This window comes from Triturus cristatus, chromosome 3_1, assembly GCF_964204655.1.
Source record: "Triturus cristatus chromosome 3_1, aTriCri1.1, whole genome shotgun sequence".
Classification (NCBI taxonomy): domain Eukaryota; kingdom Metazoa; phylum Chordata; class Amphibia; order Caudata; family Salamandridae; genus Triturus; species Triturus cristatus.
Genome location: NC_140583.1, coordinates 678,551,608 through 678,572,515, shown reverse-complemented (window position 1 = coordinate 678,572,515; position 20,908 = coordinate 678,551,608). Strand labels below are relative to the sequence as shown.

The following is a 20,908-nucleotide window of genomic DNA, read 5'->3' as shown; positions in this document are numbered from 1 at the left end:
AGAGCATTTCCCATCAAAACCTATTGTTTGACTGGGACCATTTCCAATGTTGATACAGCATCCTGGCGCCTTCTTGGGCTACAGCCTGCTGAATTGCCCCACTGAAGAAATTATACTTCCATTTTTGAGAAAAGTCCGAAGGTAAAACCTCCAACCGGGTCGAAACTGGTTACTGAATCCAAGCTTCGTTCCATTGGGATTGGCTCCAAATCGTGTTTAGGTGCTGGTGTACCGCGACCAGTTGACCGCAGTTGGCACTTAACACTTTTTGTTCATACTTATGGTTCCCCTTATTGGAGTTTTGTCATTTTGGTGTTATGTTATTTATTAAAATGTTCTCTGTTTTTAAGATTTTTCTTGTGTTGTGTTTTGAGTTTATTACTGCTTTGGTACTAAGAAATGATTTACACATTGCCCTAACTGAAGTCTGACTGCTCTGTGCCAATGGCTCCAGGGGGTTGTCTCAGGTTAATTTAGTAACCTTGAAGATCCACCCTGACAAGGATTACACCTTGAGGTGAATAGTCACCCCCTCAAATAATAACCCCATTTCTTACAGCAACCCTTCACGAACTGCCATGGCCTTTAAGGATAGCCCATCCAAGCAATGACGAACCTTAAAAAAACACTTGAAAGCCAATAGCGGACGAGGGCTGACCCAAAGCCCACTCTCCTTGTAATACTACTTACATAAATACCCTGTTTAAAGTATTGGTATGCACTTTATATTCAGGTTCTTACACAATCACTAATTTGTTTTTTTTAACTACAGACGCTTCAAGAGATGTGGCTAATATGACAGACAATTCAATTTCAACCTTTTTATTGTGAAACATTTTAACAAAGGGTCCAGATTTCTGCTATTCATTTAATTGTTTATTGATTTTTATATATTTATCCAAGAATATTTGGCTGGCAATGGATTCCAATGACTGCCTAGTAAATAGTTGGGAATGCCAAATTATACATTAAGATAAGAGTGAGGTAGGGGTGGTATTGGTGAAGCTGGAAAAGAGGGGATGAGTTGGGATGATAGATGCAAAAAAGGGATGGTGATTAAGGCTGAAGACCTTAAAAAAACCAGTTGCAAAATAGTCCTATTTAAAAATGTAAAAGATGATATTGATGGATGAGGCTTCAGTCTCAGATGTTGCTAAAAAGGGTGGAATTTTGGTTTCCGGATTTGGTGATGTAGTGAACTAATACGTCCACTATAGAGGCCTGTGTTTGACCTCATGGTCATTGGTTCAAATCCCTGTGGGTCCACACAGCCTTTCATACTTCTGAGGTCGATAACATGAGTACCATTGAGTTGGGTGACAATAAACATCTATCATTTAGCGCCCAGATGCCCTTCTGGGTGAGCGTGCGCTTTACAAATACACGTTATGTTATGATTTTGGGCAGTCTTAATTTAGTTCTGAATTAGCCATGGTTGCCTCTGAAGTTTTGGATTTTGGTAAAACTGAATCTGAAAAAGAAAACAACGTGCTTTTCATTAGAAATAATAGCTTTCCTAATGCATTAAACATTCTGGACGCGTTCATTGGCAGATCACAATATTTGTTATTCTTAATTATTGCATGTCCATGGAAAATACCCCAGGGAAACAATCAATAATGTTCAAGGCTTCTAGAACGGGATTAACCTTTGCGCCCACTAACTACCAGAAATGTGTTCAAACAAGAAGCTTACTTATGGGGTGCAGTCAGCCAATTATCAGTCAGCAGTGGTAATTGGGGCATCTTATTGACAGATTCAGGTTCAAAACTGTTGGCGTAGCACCCGAGCCAGGCTCCACACAGGACGCTTTAGTAAAATGATAAAATGTTGGTGTATGGTATAATGGTACAATTTTTTCAGCTGTTCCTCTTTGTCTTACTGCAACAATGCCACAATGCATTGGACTGCTAAACTTTAAGGTAAGGAAAACCCATTCTCCCTTGTGCACGGTGGCGGCTCCTCCGTCATGGAGGGGGGCCATCGCTCCCCCCTACTGAAAGCCAGTGTAGGCAAGAACAAATACAATTATATAAAACGTTTTTATTAACATTTTATTTTGCGTCCTGTCAGCCGAGCCCAGGGAGGGGCGAGGACAGCCACAGTGACTCTGCAGCTGCAGCACGAGGGAGAAGGGGAGAGTGGTGCGCTCTGCTAAATGCGCATGATGGTTTGGTCGGCCCCAGAGGGCGGGCCAAACCGTCATGTGCACTTAACCTTTCTCCGTCTAGTTGAGTTGCACAGCTGGGTGGAGACACCCACACAGGCTCCCACTCTAGAAAAGAGCACTGAACAGAGGCGCTCAGACCAATCCCAGTGCTGCTCACAATGCTGGGAATAGGATTACCAGCATGTGAGCAGCGCTGGGATTAGGAGCTGGGAGCTTGCGCAGTGTGCACCAGGTTCCTGACATGGACGTGAGGATTGGGAGAAAGGCGGCGGCCGGCAAAGCAGGTAAGTGCCATTTTATTTATTTTTATTTATTGTGTTCCCCCTCCCCCTGCCCCACCACTTTACAGTACCAGTGGCCACTCCTGCTTGTGCAGTGTCCGTGTTCCCGCCCTGGGGTGTGCACACAGACTCTGCACATCCCCATCCTACTTACTCCTGACAGAAGCAGCATTAAATCCCTTTTTGGGGAGGGAGAGGGAACATCACTACAACTTGCCAGTTTACAATACTGTCCCCGTGAAGTCCTACAGTTCATGAATATGTAATCTGTGTAATCTGCTATCAATCAATAACATCTTTCTCTGAGATTTGAGTCTTGATTGGGGCGATACTAATTCCAAATCTTACATCATTTTACAGAATCTTGCATTCCGATGCAACGTCCTCAAACACTCCTCCCAATCTATATCCAAGAAAGTCAGAATTATCAACCTCCTCTTCGATCTGGCTACTATTAGTTCTGACAATGAGCAAACGCCAGTCTTTTGCATCCAGAATTAATAGAGATCCCCATTTTTGAGTTGATAAACAATTAAGAAAAATGTAGGCACGTTGACTTTGCTGGTCTAGAAATTAATTTGCTTTCTTCATCAGGACAAATATTTAAAACATAATGTATTTTATTGTTAGGTAACTGTTTTGTACAGCCCACTTGCCCCAGAGGGAGCATTCGGGCATTTCACATAGACCCTATTAGAAGTACATTATAATGGACTGGGCCAAAGATTGGGCCAGATAATTGCGCAAAAAGATTAGAGGCGGTTCTTAGGGCTGGTAGATAGCTAGATGGAAATTGGTTGAGATAAGGAGAATGAAAAGATACCTTTTCCCACAAATACCTCCTCCTATCAAGAGGTTGAGTGAGATCTAACAAGGGACCCCATCCACCAGCAGCAATGTACTAAATTTAACTAAAAGCAACGTCATGCCACATCATCACTCCAACTCAATTGGTCATGTCAGAAGAAGAACAATTGGAATAACATAATTCCATAGCAACAAAGGGGGTTCTCTTATTGTCACAGGAAAACCCATGGGTCAAGCAATGGATGTCAAAAGCAGGAGGAACACCCCATGGCCTTGTCATTATTCATCATAAACCACTCGATCCAACTATTTGGGCTCTCGATACATGCATAAGATTCTCAGCGGTGCACCATTATTTCATCAAGGAATCAGCTGTATTGTTGTCTTGACAAATAGTACTGTAAACTTTCAGGAAAGATTTTAAACTGGTAATGCTTTGTTTCCGTTTTTTAATGGCTCACTGATTAAGTAAACTTTGTTGCATATTAAAGTTGATGATTTTATCCCAAGCTATACACTGCCTGATAGGATAGAAATGTTTACTAAACAAAGATACAATTTTCCCAGTGAAAATAGTATAGATATATCACTTGTTTTTTTCTTTTTTAAAGAGGTTGTCCTCCATCTCTCCACTTTATCATTTCTCCTAGTTGCCTCCCTTTTTAGTTCATCAGCATTTCCTTAAAGTCTTTCCTGCGCTTTTCTCCTATGTATTGTTCAATTCTTATTGCCATATTCCCACCGGGCCCCTTACACATTGTGCAATTAAAACACACATTTTTCTGAAATGCAGTATTTTAGTGCATTCAAAGAATCAAAATCATGATTTTAGTTTTTTTGTGTTTTGAATCTTTTGATTTCTATTTTTTCTATCACATGATCACAACCTGCCTTTTCATTTGTAATCCCCGACTAATATGAAGTGTTGGGACATTGGACACCATATAAATTCTAGATAAAGCAGAGCTACTGACCTGCAAGACAGCCCAAATGTAAATAGGAGGATGGCCACCAAATCACACTGATTCCAGGAATCCTCCATGTAGAGTTTCAATTTTTTTATTAAATTCGTTCCTCCATCAGTGAAAAAACCCTAAGTAAGCAAATACAAATTAGCGTGGTTTGCAAAATGAAATAGCTCCAATAACTACGCATATACAAAACAACAACATTTACTATTAATCTTCATATACAATACATTGTGCGTGATTTGACTACAAACACTGTGGAACCAACATGCATCACAAAAATAACTTGGGCACTGAAGCTATTGGGAATATTCAACAACAATTGACACCATGTACTAAACAGGAAAACTGAAAACAAATTACAACAGGAAGAAAGGCTTGAACTCAATAATATTATATGTCGATTGCGCCACTCTAGACGAAGCAACCAAAATGTTGGATCTAAATGGTGACTGGGACGGCACAGGTTGTACCTATCCATTAACAGTTATTAGTCTATCCTCTGAAAGTTAAGTTAGGCCACAATTTAAATTTTACCGTCCCTTTTGATGCTTCTAGAAGTGTGCTCTCAGAACCAGCCTAGCTTGCTGAGTCAACAAGACTCGCCTTGTCATCTGATGGCAGTACCACTGTCAGTATAACAGTCTAATGGCCTGATTGCGATGTCGGACGGACTGGAGTCCATCCAACATCGCTCTGGAAATGGAACCGAAGTACCTCCTGTCGTCGGTTCCAGCCCAGCTATTAGGATGCAACCAACCATATACTTTGCTATGGGAGCATGAATTCTGAACTGAATGCATGCTCTCATAGCAAAGAGCAGAGGCGCAGTTCTTCCCTGCACCCCGTGGCAGGCACCTCATGGAGCCTGCCGCCATTTGCAGGGATCAACAGGGCGGCACCATAGGTGCCTCCTAGGCTGCCATTCAGCAGCCTTGCACCCATGGGGGCCCTGCTGGGGGCCCCCATAGACCGAGGGATTGCTGAAAACCCTCCAAATTGCTGACAGGCTCTCCGAACCCGTCGTAAGCCATTCGGAACTTCTGTTTGGAATTTTTTCCGACTGACTCCATCAAAATGGGTCCGTTGGAAATCATTCCAAACAGAAGATTACAATGCGGTAAGAATGGCTCTGACTGAAGGTCGGAGCCATTTCTTACCGCATCGTAATTGGGCCCGTAGTTGGAATTCACAAGCTTTTAACTCTTTTATGGAAGTTGCCCGTTTCAGACATGATGTGATTAACTAAAGAATATTCAACATTAAGAAGAGTGCATAGTTAACATCTCTGCATCCTAATTGACTTCTATGACTTGATTTTAATTTTACATAAATGTGTGCTTAACATTATGAAGATTTGTGCATTAACACTCCAGGCCCATACACTAAAATTGTAGGTTTATATAATGGACATGCAGACAGACAATGGTCGCTCTCTGGGCATTCAAGCAATCACTTACATTGGTTTATAAATGCCACCTATATATATATATATATATATATATATATATATATATAAATATATATATAAATGCAACACTGAAATTCACCGTCGTCGCAACCACACGCCCTGGGTGCCTCCTATCGCGGTGGTGAGCCGCGTTTCGCTACACACACAGTCAGGGACCAGAATTGTGTCAGTTGACACAAAACAGGAGCACACTCAAGTCTGTGAGTATTTTCTTTATTCGTACAGAGCCCCCCTCGGCGCTGACAGACGCGTTTTGCCACTCTGGCGTTGTCAATATCAGTTTGTTTAACAAAATACCACCATTTTAAAGTGAAAAAAAGTGTAGAAAATGGTAAACATAAAAGACAGACCAATATATGCATAATACTGTTTTTGTGTCAGACATCTTATCATTCTATGCGGCTTTACTTTAAGCAATGGTAATCTACTAGTACAGCCTCTAAGTTTGTAAAACCTAGTGTCACAATTCCAGAATTTTAGCAATGCTCACATGTTTCATACATAGAGAGGACGTAAAGTATATAGAAAATTGCATATAACCAATTTATGAAGAAAGACAAATATATTTTCTTTCTTCAATGTTAATAACATCTATAAAATCCTATACTTTACTTGTCATGCTTAAAATGTTTATGTGTGGGAATTGTAGCTGTTACACCAAACAATTTAGCCCTGAATGGGCATTCATAATCCAAGCTAGAGGATCTCTAGTACAAAAGAAAATAAAGGCGAGTAAAGGCTATGTGACCTTCAGTTCATGAATGAACATTACCTTCTACTTAATGGTCACATGACTCATCCAAACAGATAAGGAAAGCACACAGATATTTCTTCATCAAGACAAAGGGCCTACACTATATAACAATCCTATACGTAAGATTATCAAAAGACAAAAGCATTTATATCGAAATATAACATAAATGATATGTAAAAGGAGGATGTAGAGAATGGCAACAGACATCTATCTTTAGCTCATCTCAGCTCTAATCCCTAAAAATGATGTATATTGTATATACAGCCAAAAATTGAATTTACCATCTGATAGCCCCTGATGTTTGGACCTCAATCTAAATGGGCCCATAGCTCCTCGTCGTTATTCAAACCCTGAGGCGCCATGGTACCGAGCTCAATGATATACTTGGACTCTAGGGAACGTAATCTCTGAACTCTGTCTCCCCCTCTTTCGTTTTTCGGAATCTGATCCAAACAATAAAAGGTTAAAACATCCCTGTTACTTTTGTGGATGTCCTCAAAGTGGCGAGCCACGGGGTAACTGCTGTCCTTTTTTGCAATCGCCGGTATGTGTTCCAACACACGCTTCTTGCCAGGGTGTAATGTGCTGCCAATATATCTTTTCTTACAAGGACATTCCAGACAGTATATGGTGAAATAAGAGTTACAATTAAGTAATTTATTGATGTTTCTAGACGATTTAGAGTTTTAACCTAGAGTCTCATAAGTGGTCTTTTTATGGCTATATTTGCATGCCTTGCATTTCAGGCACGGAAAGAACCCAGTTATGGGCTCTTTGGATTTGGATCTTCTATATGTTATCAGAGGCTGACTGGGAATATGAATTCTAAGAATGTTGTCTGTTTTAAGAATGTGCCAATGTTTTCGGAAAATCTGGACTATTTTAGAAGACTGTGTGTTAAAACGTGTGATCATACGTGTAGGTTCTGTAGTGTGAGAGGTGTTACTTCCACTAACAATTTTAGGAGCTAAAAGCTTTTCTCTAGATATCCTTTCAATTTTTTTTACTGCTACACCAAGGGAATTATTTGAGTAACCCCTGGCTTTAAAACGAATGCATGTTTTGTTCTTCGCTATAATGCAGTCCTCTTCAGTGGAACAGTTTCGCTTCACACGCAAAAGCTCTCCATAAGGGATATTATTAATCATACTTTTTGGATGAAAGCTTTTTGCGTGAAGCAAAGCGTTGCCAGCCGTAGGTTTTCCTATACAATCGGGTCAGGATCTCTGCGTTATTAACGTAGACTTCTAGGTCTAAGTAGAAGACCTGTGTGTTGCTTATATGTCCACTAAATACCAGGTTTAGGTTGTTGGAATTCAGAAATGTTATAAACTCCTCAGCCAAGTTGTGCGAACCCTTCCATATACGATGAAAAGATCGTCGATATTACGGGTTCAAAATGTGACCTTGTCTATCCATTTTTCTGGTACTTCCCGCCAGGCCACGTGCTCCTCCCACCAGCCAACGAAAAGATTTGCATATCTGGGGGCGAAGCACGTGCCCATCGCGGTACCGCGTTGTTGCCTGTAAAGCTGCCCTGTAAATATAAATATGTTGTTTTCTAAGCAAAATGCCAACATTTTAAGAAGCATCTCATATTTTTTAAACTTAAGATGGCACTTATCTAAAAACCACTTGACCGACGCAATTCCCTGGTCATCGTTTATACAGGTATACAAGCTGGTAATATCCAGTGTAATGAGCAGCATGTCAGGCTTCCACTTGACAACTTCAATTAACCTCAGAAAGTCTTGCGTATCTCCAATATAGGAGCTAAGATTCTTAACCCACGGTGCCAAAAAGAAATCCAAATAATTAGAACAGTTCTCAAGGCAACTATTGGTCTTCCAGGTGGCCAATGTAAATCTTTATGGACCTTTGGAAGGTGATAGAAGGTAGGCAACATAGGATATTCACATAGCAAAAAATGAAATTCATTAGTTTCCAACATTCCCTCATCCATCCATACTCGTACATTTTGTTGGAAAGTCTCAATGCAATTAGAATATTCTCTTCTGGTCGTGGGCAAGTAACACTCTCGATCTTCCAGTTGGTTCAGGGCTTCTCTAATATATTGTTGCTTTGGAAAAACCACAATGTTGCCCCCCTTGTCAGAAGGTTTCACTACTATTGATTCATTCATCCTGTTTAAGATTTTGAATAGCTTGCCATTGTTTCTGAGAGATGTTATAATGCTTTTCAAGATTCGTTTGCTGTTGAAGATTCTTTAGGTCTTTAATCAAGGCATCATTAAAAACGTCTACGGCGTCATATGGCATCTGGGGACAAGTTCTTGATTTCCTTTTTAGTCCGATATATATATATATATATATATATATTCACTGAAAAAACCATGGGTTTCACACACGTTATAGTTAGGAATTAGCATTTAAAAAACCATAGAAATTCAGTGAAAAAACCAAAGGTTTCACACATGTTATAGTTAGCTGGACATTTCACTCGTAAAAAACCAATGAAATTCCCCCGTTATAGTTAGTTCAGCTAACTATAACTTGCGCGCCCGCAATGCACTACTGATGACGTCACATATTACATCACTCATGACATGGTCAGTGACATCACTCATGACATCACTGATGACATCTCAAATGACATCACTGATGACATCATCCAGTGAATGTGTGTTTTTCTGAAAATTAAATATGTTTTATATATGTATATCTCAAGGTCGATGGAAGAATAAATGAGTATATAAGTGTCTAAATTGATGATTTGTTTTTGAAAAATTGATTGTATTACTGACTGATTAAGTGTATCTTTTTGAATACATGGCTAAGTGAGTAATGTTTAAATGTGTAAATACCTGTATCAGTCTCTCACTTTGTATATAAGTGGCTGCATGGGTTGGTGAGTAGCTACATGAGTGTCTATATAGGTTATTAGTTGGTTTTTTGAGTATCAGTATGAGTGTCTGAGTGTCTTCATGGTGCGGTGGGGGGTATTACGTAGTGCATAGATGCATGAATGAGTGACTCACTGTTTGTATGTGTTGAAGACAGCATGTGTGCAGGACTGTATGGGTGGATGAGTGTGTGCATGGGTGTGTTAGTGAGTGAATGACTGTCTCAATAGTGTCTTCATAAGTAACTACATATGTTTTAAACTAGTATATGTGACTATTGGTGTTTATAAGGGAGTATATGTGAGAGTGAGAGATTGGTAGACTTCCTGTATGAATAAGTATGTGTTTCTATAAGTGATTGTTTAAAAGACTAAGTATGTGTAAGTTTCTGTAAAAGTAAGTGTGGTGGTGTGTGTATAACTGTATATGCAAGTAAATGGATGTTTGATTCTTTATTAGCATGAGTGACTATGTGTGAGTAACTCTATGGATGAGTGGCATTGTGTTACAGGATGTTTAGGTGTATGAGTACATATGATGTGTGAGTACATGTATGAGTGACTGTATAGGATTGTTGGTGGATGAGTGGATGTGTTTGTGGATCTTAGAATTACTGAATAGGTTGTTGTAACTGTTATTGGTATGTCCATTTTTTTGAAAATTTCAGTCTCTATTTTTGAATGTTTGTATCAAAGGTTATATTAGGGTGAGAGGAGGTCTACCACTCTGTCACAAGGATAATGTCATCAGTGATGTCATTTGAGATGTCATCAGTGATGTCATGAGTGATGTCACTGACCATGTCATGAGTGATGTAATATGTGACGTCATCAGTAGTGCATTGCGGGCGCGCGAGTTATAGTTAGCTGAACTAACTATAACGGGGGAATTTCATTGGTTTTTTACGAGTGAAATGTCCAGCTAACTATAACATGTGTGAAACCTTTGGTTTTTTCACTGAATTTCTATGGTTTTTTAAATGCTAATTCCTAACTATAACGTGTGTGAAACCCATGGTTTTTTCAGTGAATTTCAAAGGTTTTTTAAATGCTAATTCCTAACTATAACGTGTGTGAAACCCATGGTTTTTTCAGTGAATTTCAAAGGTTTTTTAAATGCTAATTATTTTTTTTTTCTTCTTTTTTTTTTTACATATTTTTTTTTTAATTTTCTATCCTTTTTTAAAGACTATGGTTAAATTTTTAAAATTCCACAATATGTTTTTATTTTACATTTTTAATAAAATAAACAGGTACAATTTATTAGCAATACATTTTTTCCTTTTTGTAAAAAATTTTTTTAGTGCGCGTACGGTAAGTTTACGGTAAGCGTACGGTTTACGCAATGTCCGTAATTTATCTACGCTGTTTGCGTATAGTTACGCAATTTGCGTAGCCGCGCGTACTCCGCTTGGGGCGCGTACGCGTGTACGCTACACGCGCACGTTATGCGGAAGTGTTGGGGAGTGACTGTTATGCGCATGCGCGCGAACGCGTGTCTTTTTTACGCGCATGCGTACTTTTGCCGTAAGCGCACCGTAAGCGTACGGTGGGTCATGTGATCATGAAACACAACTTTTGATTGGTTGAAACTACTTTCAGTTCTAGAACTCTCCTACACCACACCCATTCCCCTCATTTCTGCTTGTGATCCCTTAGGAGAAGGAGCTGGGTTGTCTTTGTGATACGATGGCAGAACAGCAGAGCTCTTCTGAGAGTGAGGCTAGCAGCACTACCTTGAGGCAGAGAGCGAGGAAACAAAAGACCTCTTACGTATGGGAGTATTTTACTTTTCCAGAAGGCCAGCAAAAGGTAAATGCACCCTTAGTGACTTGTAAGCTGTGTAAGCGTGTACTTTCAAGAGGGAATCCTGACAGGAAGTATTCCTTTGGGAATCACACCATGATGAGACACCTTAAGGATGTACACAGAAGGACACATGCTCGACTTACTGAAGGTAACCCTTCAGTAAATCAACCAAGCACATCCACAGCAGCTCAGCCTGGACCATCATCTGCAGGGCCGAGTCCTTCTTCTGCAGGTCAGGTGAGCCCTTCATCTGTGGGGGGAGCATCTCCTTTTTCTGGTCCTCTGGAAATTAACCCTCGGTTTGCGAGGGTTGAAGTACGGTGCGCCACTTGTCATGATCTAATTACTTATAGGGAGACCAGTATTTCCCTAGTGAACTGTAAAATAGATCAGCACACTTGTCGTACCGTCTAATATTCCCAATCTTTCTTTCCTCTGTCCCTGCATGAACACAACAGCTCTTTTAAGAGCCAACCTTACCTTTCATCTATTTTTTATATATGTTTTTAAAAAATTTTTTTTTTTTTTTACCGTACGCGTACGGTACGCGTAATTATTATTTTTTTTTTAAAAAAACACTAAAAATCAATTATCACATTACAAGGTCCTTGAGAGACTACAATTAAAAACTGAAAATGTGATTGTAGAGAAGTGGAAAAAAGGGACCATGATATTATTGACTTACCATACCCACTCAAAAAAAGATTTATTCATATAAAAAAAAATTTAATTGCTTTAAAAATGGTTCTAGTTTTCGAAAATTTTCTATCTCAATCTGAAAAAAAAGAAAAAAGTATTAATATTTAATAAAACATTTTATAATACAGTACACATATTTACATATTTTTCAAAAAATATTTTTGCCTTTTTTTTGCTGTTTTCAGAAAATATTGCATTTCACTATAAATTGTGAAAGCAATTGCATTCATCATTTAACAGCAGGCAAAAAAAAAATTAACTATCTCAAAGATTGTTTTAAAAAAGCCCACAATCTCTTTTTGCATAAACATAACTTTATAGAAATGCATAATATTCTTAAAAAATATCATCTAATATCAATACTTATTTCTTTAAAATACCGTCTGATATTTTTGTTTCAGAAGTATAATCACAATAATATATCTCAAATAACTCCACAATACATCGGGTTCCATTTCCTTTAGGCCAAATAGTAATTTTAAAATTCTTTTTTTGTTAAATTTCCAATGGTAATCCAATAAAAATCTAAAGTTTAAATTGTACAGATGTCACCGATTCTCTGTAACATTTTGGTTTCCGAAAGATTAATTAATAATTAAATAAGTCCACAATACAATTGTTTACTTTTCCTGATGGCCAAATAGTAATTTTAAAAATCTTTTTTGAAAAAATTTCCAATGGCAATCCAATAACATTCCAAAATTTAAATTGTGCAGATGTTACCGATTTTTTCAAAATTTTTGGTTTTCCAAAGTTTCCTTAAAAAATGGAAAAATTCCACATTACAATTGGTTACCTTTCCATTAGGCCAAATGATAATTTGTCAAATCTTTTTATTTGTAAATTCCAAATGGTAATCCAATAAAACGGTAAAATTGTTTTGTCCAGATGTTGCCAAATCTCTCTAAAATTTAGGTTTCAGGAAGATTAGATAGGAATTTGCTAAATCAAAAGGCAAACGTTGCTTAAAAATCAATTGGGAATCATTACACAGTGTCCAGCCTTTTTCACATTTAAGATAAACTGTGTAATGACCAGAAGTTACAGTAGGTCCATCATGGAAAATTATTGCAACTGTTACAAAAGTTTTTCCTGAAATTGATAATTGCTGTCCTGTAAACTTCTTTATTAAAGTATCCAATTTTGAACCATCAGCTCTACATCGTTGCATCATTAAAATTACATACTGTCTGTATTCCTTTAAAATTAACGTTGAAAACATGTCAGATTTACACTCACCGCATTGCATGCTATGATTAGCATCTTTAACTAATTTAGCAAAAGTGACTGTTTTACTCTCTGGCAATGTTAAATAAATAAACCTTTCAGAATCAACATTAGAGCCACATATATTATAACAGTTTTCACAACTATGTTCCCATTTATAAGAGAGACCAAATACATTTTCAATGGGAACCCCTTCTTCTTCCAGTATCTGAAGAAAATAAATCAAGAATTCCTGTGCGTCTTGCTGTACATTTTGAGAAAACTGTGTTCGTCCTGAACATACATCTAAAACTTTTCTAATTTCAGTAGCACTTTCTATTTGAGTTTTATCATTACTCAGCTTTTCAAAAAGGAGACTCAGCACAGAACAGAATCTTTTTCCCTGATTTACTATTATCTGCTCTTGCAAACTTTCCAGATAAAATGCAACATTCAGCACTACATTAGCGTAGCAGTTGACACCAGAGCTATTTTCAAAATAACATCCTACAACCTGTTCTTCATTTTCCTTATTCTTTTTGCTTGCAATTACATCACTCCTCTTTTTTTTCCTCCTCTCTACATCTTCATTACAGATATTCTCATTTCTCCTTTTACGAGAAACTACACGTTTCTCCATTTACGTAAATTACTAATAGCTCATTCGAGCGACTTTGGCTGACGAGCCCGGTGTCTGCACCTGCGCGCCTTGGAAGGTATTTTACCTATATATATGGCAGTCATCGGCACCCCGCATACCTACCTGCTCCCTGCTGACGAGAGGCAATTACCTCGAAACACGTGTCCAGGGATGGCATTATATTTCTATATACTCGTGGCGTAGGCGTACTCACCGTAGCCACTACACTATCCAGAATCCTTTGGGGTTATTTGCAGCATGACGAGCAGTGTCGCGACCCATTTACGTAAATTACTAATAGCTCATTCGAGCGACTTTGGCTGACGAGCCCGGTGTCTGCACCTGCGCGCCTTGGAAGGTATTTTACCTATATATATGGCAGTCATCGGCACCCCGCATACCTACCTGCTCCCTGCTGACGAGAGGCAATTACCTCGAAACACGTGTCCAGGGATGGCATTATATTTCTATATACTCGTGGCGTAGGCGTACTCACCGTAGCCACTACACTATCCAGAATCCTTTGGGGTTATTTGCAGCATGACGAGCAGTGTCGCGACCCATTTACGTAAATTACTAATAGCTCATTCGAGCGACTTTGGCTGACGAGCCCGGTGTCTGCACCTGCGCGCCTTGGAAGGTATTTTACCTATATATATGGCAGTCATCGGCACCCCGCATACCTACCTGCTCCCTGCTGACGAGAGGCAATTACCTCGAAACACGTGTCCAGGGATGGCATTATATTTCTATATACTCGTGGCGTAGGCGTACTCACCGTAGCCACTACACTATCCAGAATCCTTTGGGGTTATTTGCAGCATGACGAGCAGTGTCGCGACCCATTTACGTAAATTAGTTTTCACAACTATGTTCCCATTTATAAGAGAGACCAAATACATTTTCAATGGGAACCCCTTCTTCTTCCAGTATCTGAAGAAAATAAATCAAGAATTCCTGTGCGTCTTGCTGTACATTTTGAGAAAACTGTGTTCGTCCTGAACATACATCTAAAACTTTTCTAATTTCAGTAGCACTTTCTATTTGAGTTTTATCATTACTCAGCTTTTCAAAAAGGAGACTCAGCACAGAACAGAATCTTTTTCCCTGATTTACTATTATCTGCTCTTGCAAACTTTCCAGATAAAATGCAACATTCAGCACTACATTAGCGTAGCAGTTGACACCAGAGCTATTTTCAAAATAACATCCTACAACCTGTTCTTCATTTTCCTTATTCTTTTTGCTTGCAATTACATCACTCCTCTTTTTTTTCCTCCTCTCTACATCTTCATTACAGATATTCTCATTTCTCCTTTTACGAGAAACTACACGTTTCTCCAACACAGGATACTGACCTAAATGAGGAGCATAGCTTCTTCTTAATCTATTATACTCCTTTACACAATTTGTATCAGCACTAACTTTTGAATCATCAAAGTCTATCATGAATAAACCTGATAATGTTTTCACTCGTGACAAAGCAACATATGCCATACCTTCTTTGAACACAGTTGAACCAATGTTCACAAATGCACAATCTATAGTCAATCCTTGAGACTTGTGAATAGTTACAGCATATGCTAGCGAAAACGGAAACTGCTTCCTACGTACATATAAGTCTTTCACAAGCATGAAACGAACTGAACAACGACAAATGTCTTTAACTTCTTCTATCTGATCAAATTTTATTTTTAAACATTCAATTCCATCTTTTTTCTGATAATTAATAAAACCCACAACTCTTCCCATAGCTCCATTAACTAAACCTTTTTCAACATCCAAATTTCTCCTTAAAAATACTCTACAGTTCATGCAAACATATAGATTTTTTTCTAATCCAGCTGTTTTGGAAATGTTCTTCTCTAGTGAATCCAATTTATTTTTCAGTGTGCCTGTTAATGTGACAGTAATTCTTCCATCCTCAATTTTGTCCACTGCTTCCAATTTCCTGATATCTTCCTTTTCCAATTTCAAAAGCTCCTCATTGAATATTGAGCATTCACGTAGAGTTGGCATTAAGCAGATGACACTTTTGTTTTCTGCAATGTTCTTGTATATCTTCTCTGCAACTATTTCTTCCTTTGGAAATAAATTATGTAGCAGCCGACTCTGTAATGCTTTTTTGCCAGCTTCTGTGAGTAGTCCAATCCTGATATCTTTCAGAATACTTCCATATTCTTCATCGTTTGCTTGCCTCATATTAGTAGTAAGTTCCTTGTACTCAAAGAAGGACCAAATATTTGTATTACCGATGCTTCCCAATGACTTCTTCGTGTCTTCATGTGTCACAGTATTAAACACTGGTTGTCCTTTAACTGGAGTAAGTTGCAAAAGATCTCCAAAAACTATGACGTGTTTTCCTCCAAATAACACGTCATAGTCTGTCTTCAGAATTTGCTGCATTCTTAAATGCACAAAGGCAAGCATTAAGTTTGATACCATGCTCACCTCATCAATAATGAGAACTTGCATCTTCTTCAATACTCTTGAAACTTCCAAGCATGCTTCTCCAGTTAGCTTGTTGTATTGTATTTTGTTCTCATGCTCCACTGGTAACATTAGCAAACGATGTAAAGTGATTCCTTTTATGTTATATGCTGCTAACCCAGTTGGAGCAGTAACCACACAAGACAAAGTAGAATCCGTTTTTTGCTGTAGGTAGCTTCTGATGACTTTTATTAGGAAACTTTTTCCAGTTCCAGCTTGTCCGCTTACATACATCCTGATTGGATGAAATGATGTGCATGAGCACTCTTTTTTTTCATGTAGAAATCCGTGATCAATTTTTTTTCTGATCTCTTCATAAATTTGTTGCTGCTCTTCGTTCAGTTGTCTTTCCAAATTTTGTAAGTCTATAAATTCTCCTTGAGCTTGATTCATAGCCGTTTCCACTTCATTCATGGCTATTGATGCTTCATTTTCAACGATTGGTTGTCCTAGGGGATCTTGACTGAGTGTTCCTGAACTTTGGCTGTCCTGAGAACTGTCTCTAGCTATTTCTGCTGCAATTGTAGTTTCCTGTTCAATTTCTTCATTTAACATTTGCAGATAAGTTGTGAATGTATTGCATTGTATGCTGTCTTTGCAAGCATTAAAAGAATCTTCATAGCTTTGAAATTCTCCCAGTAGTTCATCCTCTGTACGCCATGGTTTAAACAGCTGTAAAAGAGCCAAGTAGTAAAATTCCTTTTTGTCAGTAGTGTCGCAACTCAGCTTCCGGTGATTTATCAAACTTCCTTTTGTTTGCTTCACCAAACATCCTTCCTCACCAATGACTTTATATTTTCCACTGTTGATGTCTTCTGCGGCTTTCCGTGAATAAATGTAGTTCTGCAGCACTTCATAGAGACACATGTTCTCCAGATGATGACTTCTCTTGGGATAATATGTGTCCAACATGTTTGATTTCAAAATATCTGTACTTTCTGGGTCATTCTCGGCCAAATATTCAATTTCTCCAACAGATTTCAGTACCCGATTTCTCATTGCTGCAAGGCCTAAACTTGCCCAAATTATTCTTCTTGATTTCGAGTAGAGACTTGCAGAAGATAACCTATCTGAACATTCGTAGGATCCAATTTCTCGATGCGATAACATCTTCAAACTGAAACTGTACAGCTTCTTACTGACAGTTTTCTCGTGAGAAATCTCTTCCCACATTTCCTTCAATTCTGTTTTTTCTGATTTCGTAATGTAAGACGTTACATATCGAGCAACAGCAATGGAATTGTCAGCTACATACTGTATATCCATGTTAGCGTTCCACATGGATAAAATCACTGGGTTGTAGTCATTTATATTTTTTGATTCTTCTTTTCTTTTAAGGTTGTAGGTATTCTTAGGTGATTTTCTTGTGATAGTATGTCTCACAGATGACATAAAACTGTTAACTCTTCCATTTGAAAGAACAGGTCTAGGAAATCCAAATCGACATTTAGTGTAGTATTTATCTTTGCTCTTGTATTTCCGTCGACAGTATTTTCCACACCGATGACTTTGGAAACGTAAAACTTGCTCCTTTAACTTTTTCTCTTCTGTGCTTTTTGGTATAGCACATGTTGCATATTCTTCAATGTAAGATAACATTGCTTCATCAGTATCTGTTCCAAACTTTGGGGCATCCTTGATCCACAACAGCATATGAATATGAGGAGCACCTCTTGCCTGGTACTCTTTTCTCCAAAAGAAATCCACTACTTCTCCTAGAGGTGGATTTTTTTTATTGCAGATGAATGACATCATAGCCTCAAATCTATGATTGAAATATCTGCAAACATTAACCGGATCCAATGAGCACAGTTCTCCTGCTGTCTTGTATTCGATGTTTTTAATGTTTGAATTTGCCTCTCGTAGAAAATCCAGTAAATCATCCCAAGCGTACTCCGCACAGCTTAGGGTAACGAACCATGTTGGTGTTCCTAAATTCCGTAACATGCATTTTAATTCACCATGGCGTCGGTACCAATATTCATTTGTCCCACGCTGACAAGCCATCAGATTGATCAGTTGTGTTTCCAAATGATCATCTCGGTGCTGCACTTTCTCCATAAAATCCTTAGCAGACACATTTTGCAAATGTACTCCACTTTTTAAAATGTGATTTACTGCATAAGACAATGCAGACAAGTCGCTTTCAAATAAAAGATGGAACAAATAAGGAATACTTTGTCGAAATCTGGGATCTTCAGCATATTGGGCCTCATGTAGGTAAATAAATTTTACCGGTTCTTAAATACCGAGCCGTACCGAATCGGTAAATTAGAACCGGTAAGTTATATGTAGGTAAAAATTCGGTAACAGTTACCGATTCGGTAACAGTCGGTAAATACGAATCGGAATTCACCGAATCGGTAAATACCGAGGTGGTATCCACCGAATCGGTAAATACCGAGGTGGTATCTACCGAATCGGAAAATACCGAGGTGGTATCTACCGAATCGGAAAATACCGAATCGGTACGTACGGATTCGGTAAATAACATCACATGACTTGACGAAACAGCTAATCCTGTGCAACGACAGCCCACCCAACCAGGAACTGCCCACACCCAGGCAGGTGTACACAATTAGCCGAAGTGGCCACACCCAGGCAGGTGTACATAATTAGCCGACCCTGGAGAGGCTTGGAGTGCAGAGGAGAGGCAGGGAGCAGTTGCATGTGCGAGCGGGAAACGAACAGCATGTCCAGCCAGAGAACACAGAAAGACGGAGGGGAAAGGAGGAGGAAGCTCAAATTCAGCCCCAAGGAACTCCAGGTGCTGGTGGAGGAGGTGGCGAAGCAGCACCAGAAGCTGTTTGGGAGGCAATCCCTGCAAGTGCCTGAGGCCGAAAAGCGCAACATATGGCTGGCCATCCAGGCGCAGGTCAATGCTGTGGGAGTGACCCACAGGGACATTGAGGTCCTCAAAAAGCACTGGTATGACCTGAGGATTGTGACCAAGAGGAAGATGGGCGACATCCAGAAGGAGGCCAGCCAGACCGGAGGTGGAACCAACAGGGCACCTGCCCTCACCGAACTGGAGGAGCTGGTGGCGGCCACACTCGAGCAAGAGAGCGTCGTGGGTCTTGGGGACGCCGACAGCTCTGCCAGAGCCGCAACACACCAAGGTAAGACGAAAGCACAGCAATGTAGCCTCCCCTACCCCTATCCCACATCCCCCATTGTGAAACGAGAATCACACTGCAGTCCACACGTGTCAGTGCAGACAGGCAATGCATTCCGGGAGATGTAGTCAGGGCAACACTAACCATGACGTAAATGTTACAGGGCAACAAGGCATGTCACGCACTCGAGGCACAAGGAGACAGAGGACAGATTGGAATGTGAAATGATTTATTGTGACGCTTGCAATGCAGCCCTTCGGGGACACTGAGCCAATGTTGTTTTTCTGTCCACAGATGTGACATCATGCAGTACAGGGCATGCTGCAGGGGAGACGGCACACCGGCCACAAAAATCACCTCTAGCCAGCACGAGTTCTGACCAGGGAGCAGGCCCACTTGCAGCCGCACCACCTACGCAGCCAGCCTCGCCGCACACAGAGCCAGCATCACCTCACCGAGAGCCAGCATCACCACCACCAGAGCCAGCATCGCCACTCATGTTCGATTCACCGGCCACATCTCCGCTTGCAGGTGTGAGAATGAGGAGGCGTCCAGCAGCCAGGCTACGAGCCTTAGACACCTCGTCAGACGACAGCATGGGCCCAGAAGACCGCACCGGGCCCCAGGAAGGGAGCCATCCCACTGTGCCCCACACCTCACAGGCAGCACAGACGGGAGCAAGAGGGCGCCGCAGGTCGCGTGTCCAGAGTCCACCAGCACCCACTGACGGCCATGGTGTCTTCTTGGGGCTCGAGGGCCAAATGTTGAAGCAACAGCGCCTGCAATCAAAGGCAGTTATGTCAGTCCAGAGGCACATGCGGGTGATGAAGACAAGCTTAGTCAACATGGACACAAACATTGGCGGCATGGCTGCGGGCATTCGGGACATGTCAAAGTCAATCCAGCAGTTGTGCAGCAAAATAGATGCTGACATCGAAGCACGGCGCCGGGAACGCCAGAGAAGGGACACTACCAGCAGGGCACTCAACCGTCTGGCAACTGCGACTTCTCTACTGTGCCGGCGCTCTGTGACGATGCAGGAGGGCCTAACACAGTGCTGCAGCGACCTGTCTCGGGGGATGGTGCAGGTGACAAGTGCACTAGGGGTGCTATTGACTAGTCAGGCGTCGACAACTGCTGCAGGGGATGCTGCGGAGAGCATCGACACCAGCAGCAGCATCACACCCCCCGTCCCCGAAGCACGCAGGAGCAGCAGGCGGCTTGGGGTTGGCTCTAGTGAGGATGCACAGGCCGTGCAATCCACCACTGCAGCGCGTATGCGCAAACATTGATGTGGCCCTGCTTATCCACTTGCCATTGGGTGACGTAACCCTGGACATACTCATTGTATAGATGGCATATTGCCAGATTGGCCTGTTCATGTGTTCATGGCGTGGTGCCACATTAAACTACGTCATGACTTCTCACAACTCGCTGTGTCCCCTCACTTACTCAGAAATAGTTGCATGTGATCTCTGCCCGTCTCTCTCTCCCATCGATTGCAGTTGGCACTCTAGCTGCGCTGCCCTCTGGCTGGCCTGACTCATCCTCGTTGTCCTCAAAATATGTTAGTTCCACATCTGTACCTTTTTTCGTGGCAAGGTTGTGCAGCATTGCACAAGTGGCAATTATCTT

General features: G+C 40.4%; 1 protein-coding gene across 1 annotated transcript in view; it reads right to left on the bottom strand.

Moving 5' to 3' along the window:
- The window catches only part of TRPM5 (transient receptor potential cation channel subfamily M member 5), a 561,392-nt gene that overhangs the window by 244,966 nt on the left and 295,518 nt on the right, over positions 1-20,908 (bottom strand). The window contains exon 17 of the mRNA XM_085646171.1: positions 4,233-4,351. Within this exon, the coding sequence (XP_085502297.1) occupies positions 4,233-4,351 (119 nt within the window). The remainder of the gene's footprint in view (positions 1-4,232; positions 4,352-20,908) is intronic.